The sequence below is a fragment of the Podarcis muralis genome, chromosome 2 (genome assembly GCF_964188315.1).
Source record: "Podarcis muralis chromosome 2, rPodMur119.hap1.1, whole genome shotgun sequence".
NCBI lineage: Eukaryota > Metazoa > Chordata > Lepidosauria > Squamata > Lacertidae > Podarcis > Podarcis muralis.
The window spans coordinates 10,841,302-10,867,043 of NC_135656.1; the positions used below are offsets into that span (position 1 = coordinate 10,841,302).

Here is a 25,742-nt window from a genome sequence, read left to right on the forward strand (position 1 = left end):
CAACCTTCTTGAGTCCACGGCTCCCTTAACCAACTGCACTCTTTCTGCGACATCCCTGTGGGGCTCAGGAGCCCAGCTATGCCACTCCCTGCCTGCAGAGCTGGCAGCCTCTCATCCTTTTTCAAACACCCTCCCTTGCGGTGTGTTCCCTCAGCCTCCTCTCTTCTCCCCTCTACTTGGGAGTTCTTTGGGCAGCCGCGGCTTCTGCCCCTGGTCTCTAAGCTGCCCCCCCCACCCCAAAGAGAGCTGCCTCATCACACTGCCCCACAGGGACCTGGGAAGCAACCCCTGGTCAGAGCCAGAGGCACCATTTGCCTGGGGAGCTTGTGGCCAGGGCTGCTGCAACAAACAGCTATGTAAAACCATTGGGAGGCAGAGACGCAAGAGGGAATCCGAGGAGGCAGGGAAGGACAGTGGGGCAGAGGCCAGTGTTGCCCGTAGCACCCCTGACCATCTTTCAAGGCACCCCAGGGTGCCACGGCACACTGCTTGAAAACCACTGGTGTAGTTCAACATTTGAAAGATCAGCCACCCAATCTATAAATTTGACATGCTGCTGCCTTATAAAGCCACAAAACACTAGTGTCATGCCCTATGCCTTTCAAAACATTTTTTGATTCTTATTATGGTTTGATGAAATGCAAGCTTAACCTAAAAAACACACACCCAGAAATGTCCAGCTCACAAGATTATTATACAGTGGTACCTCAGGTTACAGAACTCTGCTAACACAGAAACAGTGCTTCAGGTTAAGAACTTTGCTTCAGGATGAGAACAGAAATCGTGCTCTGGCGGCGCGGCAGCAGCAGGAGGCCCCATTAGCTAAAGTGGTGCTTCAGGTTAAGAACAGTTTCAGGTTAAGTACGGACCTCCGCAACGAATTAAGTACTTAACCCAAGGTACCACTATATTGGTCTCATTTGCTAGATAGGTTTCTGGGGAACGTTAAGCCACTGGTCATAAAGCAAGAGTTGTGTCTCCACAGCACAGACAAGTTCTGTGGAGGTGCAGTCCTCTTACACCAGAGGTGTATACTATGTTCCCTTCTGTCCTGATCATAGGCCAACAACCCAAGCTATGCACTGTTTCCTCTGCCTAGTCAAGAACGTGCTCTCTTCCCTGCTGCAGAACAAAGCTCTCTTGCAACTCAAGAGAGGCTGGAGAACTTCACTCGTTTTTGGAATAACAGCCTGGACAAAGGAACAACAACGGTGAAGTTAAATGTAATCTGAGAGCTAAACTAGATGGTACGAAAAACACCTCAGGATCTCATGATACATGAGAAAGAGGAGATGTAACCCATAAAAGATAATGGTTCTCATGTCAGGAGCTTTTGTAGGTAAGAGTGGCTCTTACTTCATGTATGAAGTATCGTGAAAATTATGGAGAATGTATACATACACAGATGGCTGGAGAGAAAAACTGCTTGGAAAGGCAAGATGTTAAAAAGTCAATGCATACTGAAAGCAAAGTTAAGTACACAAGACCTAAGGTAAAGGTAAAAGGTAAAGGACCCCTGGATGGTTAAGTCCAGTCAAATTTGACTATGGGGCACAGTGCTCATCTCCACTTTCAGGCCAAGGGAGCCAGCATTTGTCCATAGACAGCTTTCCGGGTCATGTGGCCAGCATGACTAAACCACTTGTGGTGCATGGAGAACCATGACAAGTGCTAGAGCACACAGAAACACCGTTTACCTTCCTGCTGCAGTGGTACCTATTTATCTACTCACACTGGTATGCTTTTGAACTGCTAGGTTGGCAGGAGCTGGGACAGAGCAACGGGTGCTCACCCCATTGTGTGAATTCGAACTGCTGACCTTGCAATCAGGAAGCCCAAGAGGTTTAGACCACAGCGCCACCCGTGTCCAAGACCTAAGGTAACAACAACAGCTTCATCAATAAAGATGGATCCAGGTATACCCAATTCTTGCTGGTTAGTGCTCCGTTTGTGTGACATCATACATGAGTGAATTTTCATCAATTTAGGACATGATTCAAGCCACCAGAAATTGTAGTTTTTCACTCTGCCTGTCTCCCACCCACTTTTTTGAGAAAAGAAAAATAAGGTTGTGGGAGTTTGAGATGTTCATCTGTTTGTTTTTCTGTGTTGTGATTTGTTGTGTCTGATTTGTGTCGTTTTTATTATGCAGATATTACTTTGTTCAAAGTAAGCCACAGAATGGTACTGCTGGCAATCAATGACATGCCACTTTGGAGGTGTATGAACTCTTGAAGGTGTAGATGATTTTACTCTATTCTGTAATAAATGTTGCCTACTTAAATACAAGGAAAGAATTAGTACCGAGATTAATGTAACAAGAAAGCAAGGCTATGTTTCTGTATGGTGTGTCAGAACATTCGTTAAACTGCAATGAGTTCTCTATGTGCTACTATGCTTCTAGAAATTTAAATTGCTTAACTATGTTTCCTATACTTCATGGGGGGGGGGGGGGGAGACAAGAAGAGGAGATTACAATAAAATCACACCAGAAAAGGGAGTAAGTTACAAGAAAGGGACAAAGCCAAGGGCATAAAACTCCAACTGAAACATAGGTGATAAGATTTCTGAAAGGTATTTTTTTGCTAGAGGAAAAAAGTTAGCATTTATGCCTTGCTACCCACAAAATATAATTTTCAAAAGCATCCTGTTTGAGAGTCAAATAATTTTATTAAATGTGTCAGGAGGCTCTCAATGACAACCTCCATTTACCTATTTCAAATCCAAATACTTTCACCAGGAAGCATATCAAATACCAAAATACAAGAGTCAATAATGTATTTCCAAAATAAAGCACCGAATACAGTTACATTCAGCAAAATATTTTATTAATACAGGGAACTCATATACATGTTATAAGTACACGAGGAGCTTGTTTTGCAAGAAACTGTATGAAACAAAAAATAAGGCATGTTTAACACAATTGAAGGAAACAACAATTTTAGGACTATTTATGGGTTGGATCCAGAGAAGCACAAGTGTAAAGACACTCACAGAAGAACCTCTAAACAAGTACAGCCAAATCCCCACTCCCCATTACAGTCCCCACACCCCACCCCACACTTTTCTGGAAGACTCCTTGACCCAGGAGAAGTTTTTCAGAAGCCAAAGGAGGAGGAGAGGAGAGGAAGGGATGGGAAAGTCCCTCTGTGTGAGCATTCTAAGGCTTCCAATATATAGATCCAACTGGGTTTTACTGTTGTTGTTGTTTAGAGATTTACTGAGCTTTCAGCATAAAGTTCCCAGAGAGAGTTACCAATATCCTACCTCTTTAATTGGTTAGTTATAATGCCATATGAAAATACCGAGAATACTGTGAGTTCTTATGAACCGAATATCAGCTTCTAAACTAATGTAAAACAAATATCAACTTCTATACCTCCAGGTACAGGGCGGTATATAAAATCAATCAACCAACAAATATAAATAAAAAGACATTTCCTAAAGTTGCTTTGCACTACAGGATAGTTGGCATCAATGTGCCTGATTAGTGTTCGTCTTGTGATAACATCAGTGTTTCTATTTAAACCTGAAAATGTACAAATGTAACATTTTGACCTGAGTGAACACTGTATATGAAGTGTCAGAATAAGACCCAATTGTACATAAATCATCATTATTAGGCACCCCAATTTTCTTCTGGCAGGAAAGTACCAATCAGAGCAATCAGCACTGATGGATCCTATAAGCAGCCATAAACACAGAGATCTTGCTTTTGCAGTTATGCCCTTGGCTGTTATAAATGGGTCGGTTTCTTACTGTAAAACAGCAGCCTCTTTAAAGCACATTGCACCTATTTTTGCATCTAGCAATGATGCTTAAAACCCAGTCAACAATATACCTCTTCATTCCATTTTCAGGTTACCCGATCTTCAGGTGGTTTCATGCTGCTCTGTAAGATTCTGATTGGGGTACTTTAGTAGCATGGATTCTCTGAAACAAAACTGCAGGATAAAAACGCAAATGAAAATATTTTAAAGTTTGGTATAATTTTTTAAAAGTGTATTAATATATACAAATGTATCAATATAGGATGGGGGGGATACTCACACTCAGATGTGCTCTGAAGTTTCTAATTCAACCAGATATTGCTGTAGTCTTTTCTGATTTGCGAGGCATTTACTTTGCCTTGACAAGTTTCCCATCTTATGGAGCACAGGAAACAGAGAAATATTTTCCATCTAAAATATGAACATGGCCATTTCAGGGATGATACTAAAGTACTTGTATTAGTTTCCTATTCATCCATACTGGATTAAAAGGAGGTACATTTCCACACAGATTCCAATCAAATAAACATGCAGAATCAGTATTGCCATTTCCCCATTGTTTCCCACTGGAAGACACTGAAAGATCCATTAGGCCTCAGGAAACTTCTCATGACCACAGCATAACCCCACATCATGCAAAGAACTGAAACCAAATTAAGTAAGACATGGTCCAATTCTCTCGGCCATGGGGCTCACTTGGGTGGCCTCAGGGTTTGAAATTAGCAGGGTGCCAGGCACATTTTGCACCTAAAGACTCTCCATTTGTGAGCATCTCAAAAAGTCTGGGTGCCATTTTTTGCACCTGGCTGACACTCAAGGATTATCGAAATGTATGTGCTTTGAAGCCTTGAAGTACATGTTAAGGATAGACAAGATGTTAAGGAGTTTAATAATAAAGAGTAGAGTGTTTTGAAAACTGAAGTATGGTACCAGTGGTGACTAGACAGTCTGTTTAGGGGTCCAAAACCCAGGTCCCAGAAGTCCTAGCTTTTCAATCCCAGTTTCTAACATTGGGTTACCTTAGACCACTGTCTTGCAACCTAATCAGTCTCTTTTAGTTCTTTGGAATGGACATCATTCCGGTGAAAGGGAGTGGTATAGGAAAAAAGATGTTAGGATGTCACTATACCAGCAAGATTTTAAGCAGAACATTGCAACTTACATGCAAAGAACAGTAAGCAGCATTCCACTTATACAACTCACTGTCTCTTGTGCCAGCAATGAGCTACTCCATCAGGAGAACATTCTGGACTGGCATACAATTTGGCACCACAAGAAACCAATTGTGCACAAGGGAAAGTGCCTTTCACACACCCTAGACCATGGCTGAAGTCAAGCCAATGAGTTTCAGTCTTGCTTTTCTGTGAGCACCAAATTCATCTGTCCTTTAATTATTTTATGGAGCTCCAGAAAGGTACATGTTTAAATACTAGAGACAGATAAAAGATAATCTTGAACAAATCTAGAAAGTTGATAGGAGATGCTCTCCCACCGTTTCCCAATTTACAAGACTGGCATATTTATGCTGGATATGACAGGATGAATTTACATAATGGAGATCCAAGTGACTGGGGAGGACAGAAAGGGAGATTTTCAAAATAAAAAACAGCTCTAAATTACACCATATTGTGGCCTTTTAAACTCTAGGAATGGCAGAAAGGTTTCAGTGCTGCACACAATCCTTTGATGGAAATTTCAGGTGCTGTTACTTTGGGTCCTAAAACCTGGATTTGAACATTTTGGAGCTTTATGCTGCTGCTTCCTGCAGTACCCAGCAGGTGTTGGTAGTATAACAGAGATTCTTTATTTTTATTGGAGGAAAGAATTTTTCGGCCACTCCCTTTTGTATGTGCAAATACTTTTTCAGGGGTGTGGATTAAGCACTAAATCATGAAGGTAAAAACAAGAAGAGAGCTGTACAGTATGTAGAAGAAAACATTCTTTGTTCCTGTAGCTTTTCCTGAAGCATTTAGTATATGCAAATATCTTAAAAATCAACACCATCCTATTCTACACTCCACTATGTAGCTGTGTGGTAAAAGGCCCACTATTTCTTATAACATCCATTTAATTCAGTTCACTTTGAAGAGAACCTGGAAAGAGGTTTGAAAATTTGGTAACCTACCCACATAGTTGGTATGATCAGAGAAAAATCCATCATAATTTTGGATCAGTTGTGTAATGCAATAATGTAATGTTTAAACAAAGGACACATCCAATAAATTTGAAGGATAGCGTCAAATACTTTTCAAACACAAGTGTTGCTTGCGCTAAACAAGACATAATGGCCTTGATCTAAATACCACTGTGTGCAAGTAAAAAGCTCTCCATTTGTTGGAAAAGGGGTTGTCTTTTGGGGGTTTTCTTTCATTGGCAGATATTAATACTACATTGAATCCTACTTTGAAGCAGCTGGAGGTGGTGGACGAGGGGTTGCAAAAGTTTGGGTACATGCATGAAACATCTATATATTCTGTTCAGTATAAGTTCAGAAAAATATCCTATAAAAAACTATGTAGTACACATAACTATGTAGTAAAAATAACTTTGTAGGGTCTTGTATCAAGTATGGTTTTTGATGTGCTAGCATTGTACTAGAATATTTTTAAAAATCCATTGGATATTAGTTCAGTATATTTTTTATATTGTACCAGAAATACACATAGAAAAGTTGCTTTCTTGTTTATATTGGGCTTGTTCTTTCTCCCAAAATCCCACAATATGCTGTTGCTTTTAACCAGATCCTTCAGTGACTTCAGTACAGGTGTGCATGAATGCTGTACAGTCGTACCTTGGATCTCAAACGTCTTGGCTCCCAAACAAATTGGCTCCTGAACGATCGAAACCTGGAACTGAGTGTTCCAGGTTTCAAATGATTTTCAGAAGTTGAATGTCTAGTGTGGTTTCTGCAGCTTTGGTTTCCGAACGTTTTAGAAGTCGAAAGGACTTCCGGAACAGATTCCGTTTGACTTCTAAGGTACAACTGTACTTCCCTCAGAAGCCACTGAAGTGCTTAGCAATACGCAGTTTAAATTTCTGGGCCCACACACTGTTGATTGAAGTAGGCCAAGAGAGAATTAGAGGAAGAAGAAATGTGGGGCAATGATGTGACTACAATACAGAGTGTCCTATCGCTGGAGCCCGATGAGTAATTTGGCGAGTTTTGCATCCACATCTTACACTATTTACCATGCTGGAATGTCCTAAAGCAATTTATTTTGCCTTTTTGCAAAAGCACATATACAAATAATTTTATCTCAAAACACCCAGTTTAACTTTGATGTTTGATGGTCTCACCACCTTTAACAACTCAGTATGCCACAAAAAATATTAAACAGTGACCATTTCTGACCCCCAAACTAGCAGCAGCCAACTTGCTAAGAAGCAACGCAGATGTGAACTAGACTGCAAAACAATTGAGAGCTCAAGTTCTTAAACATTTATTTAATATTTTGACAGATGCAGTAATTTAAATTAAAAATATCACAAGTCATTTGCAGTTCAACTACTTAAATTACTGAATTACTTCTGGTAGGATATGAAAATGGTTTTATTAGTACAGCAAATCAGGAATACAGATGTTTGGTTGCATATTTCAAGTTGCTCTGGACAGTTAATAAGCAGATCTGTCTGTTTGTTCAGGAAGTGCTCAGACAGCATGCTGGGGAAGACAATATACAATAACTAGAAAAAAAAGTTATATTGTAAAAGAAAATACAAGGGTAAATGATAGTAGACAATTTGCCTGTTGTAACTTAATTGGCTTCTATTTTAACATGGGGGGGGGGGAATTCATTAAGAAATAAAAGTCTATGTTGTAGCATAACATTTTATCACTTTCACAATAGTTACTGTGCAAACAGAGAAGGCGCAGAATTTGAAAAAGGAATCGGGTTGCTGAGTTTTGGATATTGTTCTTGTTAGTATGAGGGCAAAAATTCCGCTTTTGTATCCATGTGTAGATATACAATTGTGGAATAAACTCACATACAGCATCAGTAATGAAAGATGCCTGCTTTTATTGATTTTGAAGGGGTAAATGGCAACTTCCACCCACACAGCAGGACTTCCCTTTCCTCTGCTCCCCAAATATGTTTTGGATTGTTGAGAAAACTTCTGGAGGAAATCAGGGTTAAGGAGGGCTTAAGGGGGAAGGAGAGGAAGAAAAAAACCAATTGCGTCCACTGACACGATGAAGCTGCCACAATCTTCTCTGCCACTAGAACCAGGCCGTGTTCTCATGCCGTAGAGGTAGATGCAGCCCATGGTGTAACTTTAAATAAGTGAAAACCTTCCCAAGAAGTTTTAATGTTTAAATTCTGCTACTTTTTTGTTATTCTAAGGTACTTTAAATTTAGCTTTCATATTGCATACACACAGGCACGCATATGTATGTATCACCTTGTATACAGTGGTACCTTGGGTTACATATGCTTCAGGTTACAGACTCCACTAACCCAGAAATAGTACCTCGGGTTAAGAACTTTGCTTCAGGATGAGAACAGAAATCATGCTCTGGTGGCGCGGCAGCAGCGGGAGGCCCCATTAGCTAAAGTGGTGCTTCAGGTTAAGAACAGTTTCAGGTTAAGTACGGACCTCCGGAACGAATTAAGTACTTAACCCGAGGTACCACTGTACAAGTAATGCAATTCATAAATGGGGAGGAATAGAAAATAATAGAATTAACAAGTAATTTACAATTTGCATGTTTAGCTTAATGCTTTTCAAGTCATGGGGCGAGTTGGACAAAGGTGGACTTGCTAATCACTATTCTGCTGTCTGGCTAAAAAAGAGTTCATCCCCCAAACTAGATGATTATTTTTTTTACCATTTCGTTTTTTAAAGATCCAAGTGTCTTGTATAATCTAGTTCAAAAGGAAATCTAAACATTTACTAGAAACACATTAAACTTCCTAAAACCAGTATCACAGCTACCTACCAAATAGAATGAATTAAAGATTTCATTTTTGAGTAAAGTAAACCACAAGGGAAACAATGTATATTTTTAAAAATACAGTCGTACCTTGGAAGTTGAACAGAATCCGTTCTGGAGCCAAAGTGTGGCTTTTGATTGGCTGCAGGAAGCTTCTGCAGCCAATCGAAAGCCGTGGAAGCCCTGTCAGATGTTCGGGTTCCAAAGAACATTCGCAAACCGAAACACTCACTTCCAGGTTTGCGGCGTTCAGGAGCCAAAACATCCAAGTGCCAAGGTGTTCGGGATCCAAGGTACAACTGTACTGCAAATGACACAGCCAAGAGTAGTGTTTTGGAAATAAACCAGATCAAGTCACCACAACAAGCCAATATTCAGGCAAAGTGCAATTGCTCAAATCCTCCTTCTGGCCATGCGGGAAGAGGCAAGTGTGCAAAACTCACACAGCAGCTCTTTCCTGTTCGTGCACATAATTCTAGAACTCTGATTTAGTGTAAGGTGCGAACCAGTTCAGTGTGTTCAGTCAAGTTATGAATGAAATACAATTACTTTCTATCTCAGGAAGAAATACTATTTTGCACAGTAACTAACCCTTGCATCATGGAAAGCTATGAAAACTTGCAGTTAATCTTATACATGTTTACTCACCCACTTTGTTCAATGGGATTTACTTCTCAATACAGTGGTGCCTCGCAAGACGAAATTAATTCGTTCTGCGAGTTTTGTCGTCTTGCGATTTTTTTCGTCTTGCGAAGCACGGTGTCAGGAAAGTTTTGGAAAAGCTTCAAAAATCACCAAAGTCTTTAAAAACCTCAAAAAAGGCTACCACACCGCGTTCTATGAGTTGCTCCTCGAAGTCAAGTCGCAACTGTATTAATGGTGTTAAGAAAAAGGAAACAAACTTGCAAGACGTTTCCGTCTTGCGAAGCAAGCCCATAGGGAAAATCGTCTTGCGAAGCAGCTCAAAAAACAAAAAACCCTTTCGTCTAGCGAGTTTTTTGTCTTGCGAGGCATTCGTCTTGCGAGGTACCACTGTACATGTACATAGGTTTCACCACTTTAGTCAAGGAAATGGATTTTGATTAATAGACTTACATGTGTACAGAGAGAAATCTATCTTGTCTTATCTCTAAGCAGGAAAAAAAATACAATGCAAAAAGTACATGGGATACATGAACAAAGAGTTTTGATTCTGTCTATGTAAAGGCATTATTTAGCTGCAAACCATGTTTTATTTGTTATGGTATCTATTAGTATGAAAGCTTGTTCAGGAAGGAAATGAATTTCAGTAAGTGGGCAGCTTTGATTTTGAATCTATTTTTAAAGCCTAGAGCCTTCTCTTCCAACATTTCTCAGGGACTAGCAACCCACAGCAACTAGATACCTGACAAGACACTGAAAAAAGACATTGAGCAGTCACTTCTCTTCAGGTCTCTATACCACTCTGCTTATTGTTTATCTACCCATTTGTAGCAGATATAGCTGCTTTCATCTTCACATTACTCAGTTTTTTCCTTCCAGTCAAGTTAAACAAGATGGCAAGAATGGAAAAAATTCTACCTATGCTGAGGGTCACCCCTATATGTGCAGCATTTGTGTACCTCATTTAAATCAGCTTCCACCTAAGTGTGGCTGAGAGCCAACTACAAGCTCCTCAGCATCCCAGCTGTCATTTCAAGTTCTAGATACCCATAATTCAATGTATATTCTACAACATGTCTGTACTTGGGATCCACACATAATGAATTCATCATCTGCACAAATCACTAATGACCTTTGTGTAGACTCAGCCCTGGTGTGAAGAAAACTAAACCTGATTTCTCTTGCTCCCCTACCCAGCAGTAGGAAGGTGACTCGGTGATCTGCTGAGGTTGTATTTAAAACTATAGTTGTTCTTCACACTAGAACATTGCAGCCCTACACTGTGTGCAGCAAGATTTTAATTTTCTTTCTTCATGGGACAAACAGCTGGACAAAAAGCGCTAAGCCAATTTTCAAATCTTACTGTCGACAGTAATCCAAAGCATTAAGTGCCATTACACCTACAGATACTCCAGCTCTCTGGATTGAATAACATTGATTTTATTTGAGAAAACGGTAACATATATATTTGGACATTTCTTTATCAATTGTTATGCACAATAAGATATTCTCTATGGCTTGCAGCCAACAAATCCAAGTATGCACTCTCATTCCCTCATGTTGGATCAAGCATAGTATCTTAACATGGAATTGCTGTAAAGACCAACAGAAGTCTTGTAAAGAAGAAATCATTATTATTATTTTAGGACTCTTTTTTTCCAGTCCAACCAGCTATCAGAATAAGCAAAGCAACTGCGAAGGGGCAATGTGAATGAATGTGAAGAGGGCCCCTTCGCTCCTTACTCTCCAACAGCAACCACAATAGCAACACCAAAACTTGCTGAAGTGTGAACCTGGGTTTGTGGACTATGTCCTTCCTCTGCAGACTTCCCACTCAACACCCAATTCTCAACGTTTATTTTATTTTTTTAAATGACTATTTCCTCCCACTGTGTTTTCAGCGGTTCTTTAGTTGTAAACTGCCTTGAGTCCAGTCAGGGGGGAAAGGCGGAGCACTAATAAGTTCAAGTTTGATTTCCTCCCCGCTTTCTTTTTCCTTTCTCCTCCTTTGAAGAGGCTGCATCCTAATGTTTTAACTTAATCTTTTAAATTGTATTTTAATCCACCTGTTTTTATTACTGTTAGCCGCCCTGAGCCCGGATTTGGCTGGGGAGTGCGGGGTATAAATAAAAATGTATTATTATTAATAATCCAATACAATGATACCCGAATATTCCCCGAACTTGCCTGTGCTATATATATGTTGGGCACCAAATAAGTTGGGAACTATCTTCCATTGGGGGGGGGGCTATATTTCATGGAAAGTTTCTGGAATTTCGGGTTTTGGAAACTCGAGTAGAGGGGAACGTGAAAGGCTGGCGGATTCGCCTGGTTGGCTTGGACTGTCTCCGGGGTCGGGGGCGAAGGAGCGTGTGAAACAGCGAACTCCCCAGAGACGGCGGGAGGAAAACACGAGGCAAAACTCCAGCCCTTCACAGCCACTTATCCTCGAGCGACTAAGGCACGAAGACTTTCTCCGGCGTGAATGGGCTGAACGTGGACGGCAGACTAAAAGAGGTTTCTCTAAAAAAGTTCGCGGGGGTGTACAGCTTTGAAAATTACGGGCCGGGACAAAATACTGCAAGGCCATATGTAGTCAAAGGTATGAGACTGAGGGAAAGCTGACGGCGGGAAAGCCTCCCACTCCTAAAGAAAAGCGCCATAGTACCGAGGCCCCTCGCCATTGGCCATCCTCCGCGCCAATCAAACAGTTACGCTAAACCACCCGCCCCACAAGCAAAAGCGGCTTCCCCGTTGGATAAACCGGCTGCCACTCCACCCTCCGACCCTCAATGGTCTAACCCGCCCAACTGCCTCAACCCTTCGACCTGTGAGTCTGTCACTCAGATTCCAACGCCCCGCCTCCCAGAGCGCAAGCCCCGCCCCCTTTCCAACGGTACCTCACAGCACGGACAGGCTCCCAATCACGCCAAAACCACGCCCCCCTCCCTCGGAACCGCTGGCTCCCGGTAACGCGGCCCCGCCAAGATTGTTTCCCGTGGTCGCTCACCTGGGGAAAGTAGCGGGCTCGGAGCGGAAGCAACTTCCCCCTCCCTGGTTTGTAACCCCTCACAGCCGCCGCTTCTGCGCAACGCCCGCCAAAAACCCCGTCCAGTGCGCACGCGTCAGCCCCTCCGCCCCCTTCCCAACCTCACTGCGCCGGCGTGAGGCGCGCGCACTTATCAAGTCTCCCTTCCTCCCCTCCCCGTTATTCGTCAGAAGCAGGACTTTGTGACGCATGCGCAAGGTGTGCAGCGCGCTTCAGCGTAGGTTTGCCTCAGAGGCATGTTGCACGTATTGAACTCTCTTTCCTCCCGCACCCCAAGCCCAGCCCGGCTCGCGCCTTCACCATACCAACCACCAACACAAAAAACGCTCAGGAATACCAACTTAATTCCCGCCTCTATTAGAATGAATGAATAAAAAGCTAACCAACCCCCAAAAAGGGTATCCGTTGGTCCCAGCCAATCGCAAGAAACCTGCGTTCCGAACTGCCCAATGAAAGAGAAACTCTTGCGACTGGTTATTTGAGGAGTAAAGGGCGGGGAATTCCGTCCGAGTCGGAAGAGTGACAAAAAACCCAACCAACGGAAAGCCAACAGGGGTACGGATAACGGAGTGAAAAGGGCGGGGTCACTACGAGAGCTTCCAATGGAAGCAGAGCAATCTGGCCGTTGTCCAGTGAGAGGCGACGAAGCCGAGAAGCCTGCCCAATGAAATGGGGCCGGTGTGGGCGTTACTAGTGAGGCGGCGGCGCACTCGGTGACTCGGCCCCTTTTCGTCTCGGCTTCAGCGAGAGGCAGCGTCGCTTTGTGGGAAAGCCGGGCTAGGCCTTGCCTGTAATTACGCCGCCGCCATGTCGAAGTCTGAGGTAAGAGCCCTGATTACGGGCGGTTTAGTTCCATTCTTTCGACCCTCAACCTGTGGCTTGTTTTTGTGGAATTATGTTTCCTTTGCCTTTAGGGATCGTCCGATTACGGGTGCGATATGTCTCCTCACGAAGTAAGTCTAAAAAACAAAAAATGTATATATTCCTTATCCCGGAATTCTTTTCTCTCTTTCCCCAACATTTGCCTCGTCTTCTGCTTCAAGGCCTAATGGCCTCCGGTCGGCCTTCCTTCCTTTGCCGCCTGGCCTCTTTTTTCCCCCGCCTCCCCTCGGGCTACGCATGCGCGCTGGCTTTCCAGGGCAGGCGCCATGTTTCACAGTGCGTGGCGGTCACCGCTTCTCTTCCCCGACGCTTGGAATGGCTGCGCCTGCGCTCTGCGGGCAGGAGGATTGGCGCGCGCCTGCGCACTTGCCTCCGGTTCCCCTTCTTCGAGTTGCGTGGGGGATGGGGACGTGCGCGGACCACGTGCTCTCCTGCTTTGTCTGCAGTCTCTCGCCCCCCCCCCCCCGCGCAAATGTCGCCAGTTTCTCCTTTCGCCAACTTTCCCTTGCAACCGTGGATGTCTTTCACGCTTTCGCCCCTGTCTCTTGGGTGATAATTTTCTTGGGATTCGTGTACATAATGCATGTTTATCATTCAGTAGGGAGACCTGTCGTACGTAAGCACGTTACTCCCAACTAGGTATGTAGAACTTTGGGCGCTACTATTAGCCAACAGCTTGAAAATCTTGGCCATTTTAGGGCTACAAAGTTTCTAGCTCTGCCAAGAGACCTAAAATACTACAATGTTGCCATCCTGTAGCTGAAAATAGACTTGATGCTTTCCTGCCCCCTTTAGGTTTTTTCCCCTTTTCTTAGAAATGGATTCTGATAGGTAGCTTGTAGTCTTCCTTAGAAGTGTGTTTATTTGTAGAAGGGCAGATTTAAAGTGAAGGAAGAGCAATATTCTTGGAAGGCATACTTGTGCTTTATAAAATTAAGCAGCAAAATACATAGCTGATGCATTTCCTATTGCTTTAATACATCATAATGTGTAGCTGAAAACAAGAACAAGAATAAAAGGCATAAATAATAAATAAAAGGTTATCAGAACAAGAATAAAAGGCAATCCTTGGTTATTTGGGATATAGTGATTATGTAAAATAGTGACAAATGCAGGATTGGAGTGTGCCCCTACTCTTGTTGAGAAGCTTTGCTGGCATGTTGATACCAGTTAGGGTGCTAGCAGGGAAATAGGTAACAAGTGTGCTAACTCATCCAAGGATTATTGTGCATTAGTAGGCCTGCTTATCTACATGAAGCTGTAGTTCGATGGGAGTGTCCTACAGTGCCACCTTCCTTGTTCTATATTTCCCTACTCTTCTCTTTTTCAGTCCCCCAAGGAACCTGAACAGCTACGCAAACTGTTCATTGGCGGCCTAAGTTTCGAGACAACAGATGAAAGCCTTCGCAATCATTTTGAACAATGGGGCACACTTACAGACTGTGTGGTAGGTGTTTATATGGGGATTGGCATTTCATTTTGGTGGGGACATTGGTTACCGTATTTTTCGCTCTATAACACGCACCTGACCATAACACGCACATCGTTTTTAGAGGAGGAAAACAAGGGAAAAAACATTCTGAATGAAACAGTGGATGTATCATTTTTGTGCTTCATGCTGTGGCCACAGACATGTGATCTGATGGTGAATTTGGGGTGACCCAATGCAAAGATCCTGAGGATCCATGTGGATCCATGCTTTTTAACCACGTTTTTGCACCATTGCAGCCCCAGGCAACAGTGGGTGCGTGATTTTTGGGGGGCAGGCTCTAGCCATGGACATGCTATGTGATCTGATGGTGAATTTGGGGTGACCCAATGCAAAGATCCTGAGGATCCATGTGGATCCATGCTTTTTAACCACGTTTTTACACCATTGCAGCCCCAGGCAACAGTGGGTGTGTGATTTTTGGGGGGCGGGCTGTAGCCATGGACATGCTATGTGATCTGATGGTGAATTTGGGGTGACCCAATGCAAAGATCCTGAGGATCCATGTGGATCCATGCTTTTTAACCACGTTTTTGCACCATTGCAGCCCCAGGCAACAGTGGGTGCGTGATTTTTTGGGGGTAGGCTGTAGCCATGGACATGCTATGTGATCTGATGGTGAATTTGGGGTGACCCAATGCAAAGATTCTGAGGAGCCATGTGGATCCATGCTTTTTAACCACGTTTTTGCACCATTGCAGCCCCAGGCAACAGTGGGTGCGTGATTTTTGGGGGGCAGGCTGTAGCCATGGACATGCTATGTGATCTTATGGTGAATTTGGGGTGACCCAATGCAAAGATCCTGAGGATCCATGTGGATCTATGCTTTGTAACCACATTTTAAGTGGGGAGGGAAGGAAAAACAAAGAAGGGAAAAGGAGCATCAGAGGGGTGTAGACGCAGCACCGGAGCACAGAGAGGAATTAGAAGGAGACACTCTGCTTTCCCCTCTGCTTGCCTGGAGGGGAGGGGCTTTCCCTGCTCTTTGTTCCTTTTGAGCAAACACACAGCAACGAAACAGAGGAGGGTGGGCAGTAAGACCCTGAGGCAGAATGCAGGAAAGCAGCCACTTCCTCTTTTCAGGTTTCCCTTCTCCATGACTCGTGATTTGATTTTTTGTCTGATTTTTTGGCTCCAGGGACCACACATTCGCTCCATAACACGCACAGACATTTCCCCTTCCTTTTTAGGAGAAAAAATCTGCGTGTTATAGAGGGGAAAATACGGTACAGTGGTGCCTCGCAAGACGAAATTAATTCGTTCCGCAAGTTTTTTCTTCTTGCGAGTTTTTCGTCTTGCGATGCACGGTTCCCCATAGGAATGCATTGAAAATCAATTAATGCGTTCCTATGGAAACCGACTTCAGACCAGGTCCGGGGGCAGTCTGTCCCCCGACCTCTTCTGAAGGCTGGGGGGGGGGGACAAGGGATTTTCTTCCCACCACCAGCATTTTAAAAAACCCCGGGGCGATTTAAAAGCCCTCCGGGACAGGCAGGCAGGGGGGACAAAGACTTTCGCCCCCCGCCCGCCTTCAGAAGAGGTCCAGGACCTCTTCTGAATGCGGGCGGGGGGCAAAAGTCTTTGTTCCCCCCTGCCTGCCTTCAAAAGCCCTCCTGCCTGCCTTCCCGGGAGAGCGGAGAAACGCAGCACTGCCGTTTCTCCGCTCTCCCGGGAAGGCAGGCAGGGGGGAGCAAAGGCGGGGGGACCTCTTCTGAAGGCGGGATTGGGGCGAAAGTCTTTGCTCCCCCTGCCTGCCTTCAAAAGCCGTCCGGGACAGTGGAGAATCGCGCTGCCCAGTGCGATTTTAAAGCCGCTGTCCCGGGTTTTTTTAAATGCTGCTGGGCGGCAGCGCTGCCGCCCGGCAGCATTTTAAAATCGCCCCGGACAGCGGAGAAGTCCCCCGCTGTCCTGGGGTTTTAAAAAAACCTCCGCCCCCCGCCAGGCTTCGGAAGGCTGCTCCGAAGCCTGGCGGCGGGAGGAGGTCCGAGGACAGTGGGGAAGACGCGCTGCGCTTTTTCCCCGCTGTCCCGGAGATTTCCCTATGGGCTTTCGTCTTGCGAAGGAAGCCCATAGGGAAATTCGTTTTGCGAAGCGCCTCCAAAACGGAAAACCCTTTCGTCTAGCGGGTTTTCCGTCTTGCGAGGCGTTCGTCTTGTGGGGCACCACTGTACTTGGTGTTGTAGATGGCATTACCCAAGAAAAATGAATGTTTTTGAGTTCTGTAAGAATCATGAATTCCATGGCATGCTATGATGTGTGTTGTATCCTTAGAACAAAGTGAAATAATCTGACTTGGCTTTTATACTAGGTGATGCGAGACCCAAACACTAAGCGCTCCAGGGGCTTTGGATTTGTCACCTATTCAACAGTGGAAGAGGTTGATGCTGCCATGAATGCCAGGCCCCACAAAGTTGATGGGAGAGTTGTTGAACCAAAAAGAGCTGTATCCAGAGAGGTGAGAGCTGCTGTCGGCTGCACTAGTGAGGAGTGTGCCAAAGTGCTGTACAGTGGTACCTTGGGTTACAGTCGCTTCAGGTTACAGACTCAACTAACCCAGAAATAGTACCTCGGATTAAGAACTTTGCTTCAGCATGAGAACAGAAATTGCGCGGCGGCACAGCAGCGGGAGGCCCCATTAGATAAAGTGGTACCCAGGTTAAGAACAGACCTCTGGAATGAATTAAGTTCTTAACCCGAGGTACCACTGTATTAGTTTCCTGTAGCTGAAGGCCATAAACATTGTGTTCATGTACCTGGTTATCCAGAACTGCAGTTAATGCAACTATATTAATACCAGTAGGGAAGTTTACAGTAGGGAAGGTACAATGTAATTAAAACTATACTTTCAGTGCCAGTAGGTCATGGAATATTTAACCTGTTGCATCCTTTTGTTTTTTTCAACCATTATAGTTAATAATGAAAGTCTTGGGTGGTATGCCGGGTCCCTGTGCATTGCTATATTTTACATGGCCATAAGAGCAACTATTCTGTTGGCTGGTATTCATGTAATGCTGTAATCCAGTATGTGCTCTGGTCAATTCCTGGTTCTGAATACACAGGATTTGTTTAGTGTGGAGCAATTCATGTTTATTTAGAAGTGTTCTCCCCCACCCACCCCACATTCAGTGGTGCATACTTGTGGTGCTCTCCAGCTGGAACTAATGGGAATTGTAGTCCCACAACCTCTAAAGAGCACCTGTTGGCTGTCTCTGAACTACAGCACATAGCCTTGATGTAAAATATACACCAGTCTTCAACTTAACCTAAACATGCTGTCTGTATGATAGCTTTCTCCAGTACAGAGAGTTGCAGAGCAGTGATTGGGAGAATAAAATGTTAGCTACTGGCTCACAGTTGATAATACAAGCCTAACATTGCATTTATCCTGTCTTATTCTAGGACTCTCAAAGGCCTGGAGCTCACTTAACAGTAAAAAAAATCTTTGTTGGGGGAATTAAAGAAGATACAGAAGAGCACCACTTAAGGGACTACTTTGAACAGTATGGCAAAATTGAAGTTATTGAGATCATGACTGACCGTGGCAGTGGCAAGAAGAGGGGGTTTGCCTTTGTTACTTTTGATGACCATGACTCTGTGGACAAAATTGTCAGTAAGTGTATTATTTGAGTTGGTTTGACTTCCAATTTTAGAGTTGCAAGGGAAATACTGACAACACTTTGTCTTCTTTATATAGTTCAGAAATACCATACTGTGAACGGGCATAACTGTGAAGTCAGGAAAGCCTTGTCAAAGCAGGAAATGGCCAGTGCCTCATCCAGCCAAAGAGGTGAGTTTTGTGGCTTTGATTGATATGAACCTAGACGTCTAGTGCCTCTTTGTAGTGCTGAATGTTGTTCTTTTTTTTGTTAGGTCGTAGTAGCTCTGGCAGCTTTGGGAGTGGCCGTGGAGGCGGATTTGGCGGTGGTGAGAACTTCAACCGTGGCAGCAGCTTTGGTGGCCGTGGTAAGGACAAATTTACTGGTTACTTTCAAGATTTAATGTTGACACGAGGGCTTCAAAGACTTCAAACACTTATTCCAAAGAATCTGCCCAGGGCTCATGTTTTATAACCCCCCCCCCCAAAAAAAAACCCAACTGCACTAAAATGGGAGAAGAAACCTTATTTCAGTGTCTAGTTATTGATTCAAATAGATGGAAGTTTAACTACCATGCTACAAGAAATAAAGGAGCAATGCCCCAGTGCAGCTTGGTTTTTTGTTTTTTTTTAAAGGTATAAGAACTCATCTAGAAGACAAATTCCCAGACCTCTGTATTCTGGTTGAGGATTTGCAGGAATAACTTGCTTAACTTCTCTAGAAAGATAGTAAGAGAAATGTTTGGAAAATGTTTTCTTCATAGCCTGCTTTGAATGTGTTTTTAATAGCTGTATTTTAATAAATCAGCTAAAATTTAATCACCCGTCATCTTAATGAACTGATCCCGGTGCTAACAGTAGTGCTCTTTCTCAGGAGGGTTTGGCAGTCGCAGTGGCGGAGGTGGTGGCGGCGGCGGCTATGGAGGCAGCGGAGATGGCTACAATGGGTTTGGCAACGATGGTAAGTTTGCATCAACTGTGCTTTGAGGATGCAAATCTTTCCAAAGTGGCTTACAAATTAAATTGAAAGGCACTTAACATCAAAAGACTATTATCAAAACCCAGCAGCCTAACTGGACCCTCCCCCATGACAGCTGGCAATGGATAAACCTGCGGTTGGGGGGCAGGTAGTCTTTGATACCTTCCCCAGCTTCCCTTCCTCTTCAGGTTCTTAAAAATATTTTCCCACGTATGCTAATTGAGAACTTTATGCTGTGAACAAGAACATGTCCTTTTCTTAAAGGCTATGGAGGTAGTGGACCCGGATACTCTGGAGGAAGCAGAGGTTATGGCAGCAGTGGCAGCTATGACGGCTATAACAATGGAGGTGGCGGCTTTGGTGGCGGCAGTGGTGGTAAGTGTTACGTTTGGGTGGTAAAATAATCAGCTGCGTGCACAGTGCGGATCATTACTTTGGTTTTGACAAATTCCCAGTGTGGTCTTGGCATTAAATTTCACATTTGCTTCAGTACCTGTTGCCATATGGCAAATCCTCTACATCTTCACGTAAAGTAGTAGCAACAAGAATAATAGAAGCCGAATTGTAAAGTTGGAAGACACTCAGAAGGCCATGTAATCAACCCCCTGCAATGCAGGTGGCCACCAAGGGGATCGAACCTGTGATCTTGGCATTATCAGCATCAGACTAACCAACTGAGCTAACTGGCATGCTTCAAGGCAAAGACATAAAGATGATCCTGTCAAAAGGACTAAATACAGAAAAATCTATGAATGCCAAACTTTGTATAGTTCAATATTGCCTTTTATGACTGCAGTGAGTATAAGCTTTAAAGGTCTTGATGCACACACGAGACTGCTTTGTTTAACTGAACTTTTTGTGTTGGTAGCAGGGGATCTTTAAAGCATAATTTAAAGATTTCTTTTTTTAATAAGGCACTTTTTGAACGCAGTAGCTTAAATAAAAAAGACCACCCAGGGTAACCAGTGTAATTCCACATTTTGCAAAACTGTCTCTGGAGAAGATAAGCAGTATGTATATCTTCATGTGATGCTGGGTATAATAGACAGGGATGGCAAATTGTTCCTAGTTTGGTAGATGCAAGTAACTTGTTGAAATCATCGCTTCTTACTCTCTACAGGAAGCAGCTTTGGAGGTGGTGGAAGCTACAATGACTTTGGCAGTTACAACAACCAGTCTTCAAACTTTGGGCCCATGAAAGGAGGAAACTTTGGAGGCAGGAGCTCTGGGCCATATGGTGGAAGTGGGGGTAGGCGTCTTTAAACTGTAGTAAAGTTGAACCGCATGAACTTCTGTTTTGTTCCTTGATCGCAGGGAATGGGTGGGGGGATAAGTCTACCTAGTAGGACACTAGAGGCTAATTCCTACCTTGCTGCTCCTGTTCTTGGCTGTATGCACCTCTCTGAAAATGCAACTTTGATTATTTCAGGTGGCTACGGTGGCTCTGGTAGTGGCAGTAGCTATGGCGGCGGAAGGCGGTTTTAATTCCTAGGTAAGAATCTTTCTTTTAACCATTGAAGAAATACGCAGTGCTGATGAAATTTAATTGTAACTCTTAATTTAGCTGAGCAAAGTTATTGTAGTTTAAGCTTACTTGGACTAAAATACAGATGTTAAAAGCTAATATATGGATTGGCAGTCGGTGGGAAGAAGCTTGCTATTGGATTGTAGCTTTGAGTCTCAAATGTGTTTAGATTAACAACTTTATTCCGTATTATTCAACAGGAAACAAAGCTTAGCAGGAGAGGAGAGCCAGAGAAGTGACAGGGAAGCTACAGGTTACCACAGTTGTGAACTCAGCCAAACACAGTTGTGGCAGGGTAGAACTGCCTCATGAAGACATGTGTTAGACAAGCGCTTGTTTGCAAACATCAGGACTGTATTTGTGACTATCTGTAACAGGATATTTTAGTTTTTGTGTTCTGTGGAAAGTGCAAAGCATTCCAACAAGGGTTTTATGTAGATGATTATTTTTTTCCACACCCATGCTGTTGATTGCTAACTGTAATAGACTGATCATGACGCTGAATAAATGTGTCTTTTTTAAAATGTGCCGTGTATAAGTTAAGTTTCACTGTAAGTCAATATGTACTGGTTTTAGCTGCATAGTTGCTGTGCAGGCTTAGTTTAAAGGGTATCAATGCCTGTTGACAGGTCTATAATACTGTGTCAAAGACCAAATAGCAGTACTGCCCGCAATTGCAATGGCAGTATAAGCACCTGCCATTGAACCCTTGAAATGGCACTTTGGACTCATAGTAATATTTATATTGGGGTATGCTGTGATACTTGTGAAATCCAGCTGGTTCTGGATTACCATAGATACGCTACCAGAATCAGCCCTGCACATTTTTAAATTCCACACCTTTTAAAAGTCTTAAAGCCAGGGCCAGTTGATTGAGTCTGCTGAAGGTTGTAAAATCTCCAATACTGGAGCTTAATGCCAGGTCCAAATGGTTTTTGCAACCTGTTCCTAACGGGGGTGGGATTTGTTTCCATAACCGAAGAGGCTAGTAAAATATGACTTCTCATCTGCCCCTAGCTAAATGTTTGGGGTTGGTCTGTGAAATACTACAATTATTAAGAAGGCATTGAGCATCCTAGTTAACTGGGGAAGATTGGAACAAAACAAGTTGAGTTCTTTACTAAGTAGCTAGACAACAGAATTATATTAGTTTGTGTATGTTGGGCAAAAGCTTTTAAAAGCTGTAGATCTTGGTAAAGACTCCACAGTTATGTAGCCTCTGTCTTTATGGTTGATTAGAATTTTTTACTGGAAGCAGTTGTGTTTAAAATAGTGCTGTGAAGTGAACCACCAGTACAAGGATTTCCACGTGTAACAACAACTCTCTCCTCCCCTTCTACCCCAATCTGCTGACAAACCCTTGAACAGATGGGGATTTCTGTTGTGCAAATGGAAATACTTGTGCTGATGGGATGCAACATTGCAGCATATAAAAGAAATGGGTCTGAACGTTCTTGCTGGGTTAATAAACAAAGCTTTCCTGATTAGAATGCAGGAAAACTCCATAGGGCCATTGGTTAATGCTGGTGCCTAAGAAAAGCAGTACACATGTGAAACTGGTGTATGAGGCAGCTCCCCAACAAGGCTCCTCCAGTTTCCTGGCCTCGCCTAGGAAGAGCAGCTCTTTTCTGTCAGCTTTAATGCTTTTAAATTCTTTGGATTAATAAAGTAAAGTTAAATTAGGCCCCATCTGCATTAAACGTTTAAAGCAGCATCATGCCACTTTAATGTTCATGGCTTCCCCCAGAGCATCCCGGGGTCTGCAGTTGGTTAGGGGATTGCACCCCTAACAAATGGCAGTTCCTAGGATTCTTTGGGGAAAATAATGACTTAAAGTGGGATGCTTTAAATGGTATAGTGCAGATGGGGCCTTAGTCTTGTGGGCATTGAAGACACTACTTGTCTGCTAAAAGCACTTTGGTAATTATTCCTACATCTTCTAATCTGAGTGGGACAGCCGATAAGTTCTGTCTCACATAATGGCTTAGATGCACTTGAACTCTGCAGCCCATTTTTGGGATAGTCTGTATTTTCTTTTTTGAAGAAACAGTTCCAGGCATTTCTCCCTCCCCAGTGCAGTTGACAGTAGAATATTGGCCTCTTGGCTGTAATAATTTAAAACTGCTTTCTGGTCTACCTTTCCATTCTGTGAGGTGGAGCCAAAACTGCACTTAAAAGTGGAGGGTGGGAGGGTTTGTATAGTGCGGGTTTTCCCAATATTTGGTCTCCAGCTGTTTTTGGATTATAACTATCAACCTTAGCTAGCAGGACCAGTGGCCAACGATGGTAGGCATTGTAGTCCACAAACAGCTGGAGACCCAAGTTTGGGAAACCCTAGTATATTGCTCCAGCTAATCTTCACTGAGACCTGAGCACACCTTATGAAGGATTTCCATCCTAGCCTCTTGTTGAAATAAGACCAGTTTTAACGTGTGCTTAAACCTTTTTCTAAAGCTGCAATGGTGTTTGTATATATATCATTTTGTTTGACTGGTGAATGGCTTAATTTAGAATGCAAAACTGATAGTCCTGATGGGTTTTTACGTGGCTGAGTTTGCAATAGCAGGCGGATCCTTATTCTGTTGAGGGAGACGAGACCTCAGGATTCACGAAGTAATGCTCGGTTTTGGCATGGTAGCATAACCACAACAGAGGAGAGCACGCCAGGATCCGAAACCTAAGTAGCTTTACAAAATCCGGGAGGCTTGCAGATGGTTGAGCTACTAGGAACGGCTAGCAAGCATAGCTCCGAATGGCTTCCAGCTCAGACGCTACCACAGCTGAGAGTAGACGCGTGTTGAGTCGAGTGGACAGATAAGCCAGGTGCAGGCTTCTGCTGACTAGAAAAGTGCTCAGTGACCACCGGAAGGAGGCAGACGAGAGTAAGGATCCTTGCTCTTAGGACTAGCAGTCAGACGCAGAAGGAAGGAAAGGTTATATTACTGTACTGGTAGGTAAGAACAGATTTTACTTATGTCCTATACAGTTTTGTTATCCTGCTAAACTTTTCTCAGAGGCTGAGTTTACCTTGTAAATACTAGTTGAGCTACTTAAATTTTCCCAGTGCTGTAAAATAAGCATTAGATGGGTAGAACATAATATTGACTTGCCTATTTTTTTTTTATAAAAAAAAATTTAGTCACAACATGGGTGATGAAATGTACTTAATGAAATCACTGCCTCTTATCTCCTCCTCGGGTAGCCTTGTGGACTTATAAAAGCATAGTACCACAATGCAATGGCTATACTGCTGTAAATGCAGACTATTTTGGGGGGAGGGGACTTCCATGCAAAGTACCTGTTAAATGTAATAGAGTGAGGTCGTATTGAGTATTTTAACACGTCTTCCTTTTTATAGGAGAAGAGCTGTCCGGTGCTAAAACACCTGCTCCAAGACAAATGGACTAGGATGCCCCTGGATCTCATTTTCTGTTAAAACCAGGTAAAACCAGCCAATCCTAAGAAGGTGGGTGAGGCAGAATGTGGTGAAGTGACTGGGTGCAATAAAATACAAGAAGCACTTGATAGTTAGCTGTAGGATAGAATCATAGAATTGTTGGAAGGGACCCAAGGATCATCTAGTCCAGGCATAGCCAAACTCAGCCCTCCATATGTTTTGGGACTGCAACTCTCATGATCCCTAGCTAACAGGACCAGTGGTCAGGAATGATGGGAATTGTAGTACCAAAACATCTGGAGGGCCGGGTTTGCCTATGCCTGATCTAGTCCAACCCTCTGCAATGAAGAAATATGCCAGGTAGCTGCTATGCAGAATGAACCTGTAACCTTGGCAATATGAGCACCACACACTCGAATCAGAGGTGTCCAAACTTTTTTCAAAGAGGGCCAGATTTGATGAAGTAAAGGGCCATGAGGGCCGACCAAAGTTGTTGAGGTGTTTGGGTTTTTTAAGGATTTTACCCCAGGAAATAAACTGCCATGGCCCACAAAACGGACTTTGGACATGCCTGCTCTTAATCAACTGGGCTAACTTTCAATGGATTCCAGTATTTTGTTTTATTTCTAGATTGATAGGCAAATACTAGGCTGCATCTAGGAATGAAGAGTAATACTAATGTGTGTTCAAATGTTCCCTGTGTTTCATCCTTTGTTCTTTTCTTGCAGGACTCTTCAACTTCACGTACCACAAAGCTTTCCAAGAAAGTTTAAATGGCTACTGGGTAGCTGTATACAGAAACTATTCATGTGAATAGCTGTTAAGTAATTTATTTATTTTTTGTAGCAACTGGGTTGCATTTTCAGAGTTGTCAACTTCTAAGGCAGTAGTGAATTCCATAATATTCTGACACAGCCTTCTTGGCCTTCATATAAAAACAGGGTTGAACTCCCACTTCATTGTGCACCTTTCATTGCAGAATTTATTGAAGTTGACCTACAATTATGTCTTCAGATTTCAGCTGCTCAACACCTACAATTTCTCCCTTCCATAAATAAAATGACTGGGGCCAAAACCCCCATCTTAATAAAATGAGCAATATTTTGCATTTCTTAGCATTGTTTTTCAAGCAGGGACAGACACAGATTAACTCGGTTGAGGCGCTCTGCTCCTTACACAGCGCACACACAGCTTTGTTGAAATCATCCTGCTTCCCTGAAATACATTGGGTGTCTGTATTTGCTCTAGCAGCCAGTTCCGTCGGGTTTGTAAAACACAACCGCCCCACAAACCTTCGATGCACAAAACCAAAATGACTTAAAATACTGATGCTACAATGCAAAGGGAAATGCAACATGAGGCACGATTTAACCAAACAAGTTTATTCTGTAGAAAGATTTAAGTGCAACTTATTTACACATTGTGAGTGCCCATGCTGCTTTGCAGGCCAGATGTGTTTTGATGCCCCAGTCCTCTCCTGC

General features: G+C 43.3%; 2 protein-coding genes across 8 annotated transcripts in view; one reads left to right on the forward strand and one right to left on the reverse strand.

Moving 5' to 3' along the window:
- CBX5 (chromobox 5) overlaps positions 1 to 12,869 on the reverse strand; it is a 49,707-nt gene extending 36,838 nt beyond the window's left edge. Inside the window, exon 1 of one of the 3 annotated variants that reach the window (XM_077923864.1) lies at positions 12,782 to 12,869. The gene's annotated coding sequence lies outside the window, so the exon portion shown is untranslated. Of the gene's footprint in view, positions 1 to 12,355; positions 12,506 to 12,781 lie in introns of those variants that run through there. The other 2 variants (XM_028709108.2, XM_028709115.2) reach the window with 2 other exon arrangements.
- Positions 12,870 to 13,059: 190 nt separating this feature from the next.
- On the forward strand, positions 13,060 to 25,356 carry HNRNPA1 (heterogeneous nuclear ribonucleoprotein A1). 5 transcript variants are annotated; one of them, XR_013391755.1, is made up of 13 exons: positions 13,060 to 13,216; positions 13,309 to 13,347; positions 14,607 to 14,723; positions 17,074 to 17,220; positions 18,165 to 18,375; positions 18,460 to 18,552; positions 18,636 to 18,728; positions 19,235 to 19,321; positions 19,604 to 19,714; positions 20,460 to 20,588; positions 20,769 to 20,831; positions 24,223 to 24,306; positions 24,990 to 25,356. XR_013391755.1 is itself a non-coding variant. In XM_028709079.2 (12 exons), the coding sequence occupies exons 1-11, from the start codon at positions 13,202 to 13,204 to the stop codon at positions 20,822 to 20,824; spliced, it is 1,098 nt and encodes a 365-aa protein (XP_028564912.1). In that variant the 5' UTR covers positions 13,060 to 13,201; the 3' UTR covers positions 20,825 to 20,831; positions 24,223 to 25,356. The 5 variants fall into 5 exon arrangements, 4 of the variants coding, with proteins under 4 accessions (XP_028564912.1, XP_028564902.1, XP_028564928.1 ...); XM_028709079.2 differs by having other exon boundaries at positions 24,223 to 25,356; XM_028709069.2 differs by lacking the exons at positions 24,223 to 24,306; positions 24,990 to 25,356 and adding an exon at positions 21,065 to 21,388.
- Positions 25,357 to 25,742: the final 386 nt, after the last annotated feature.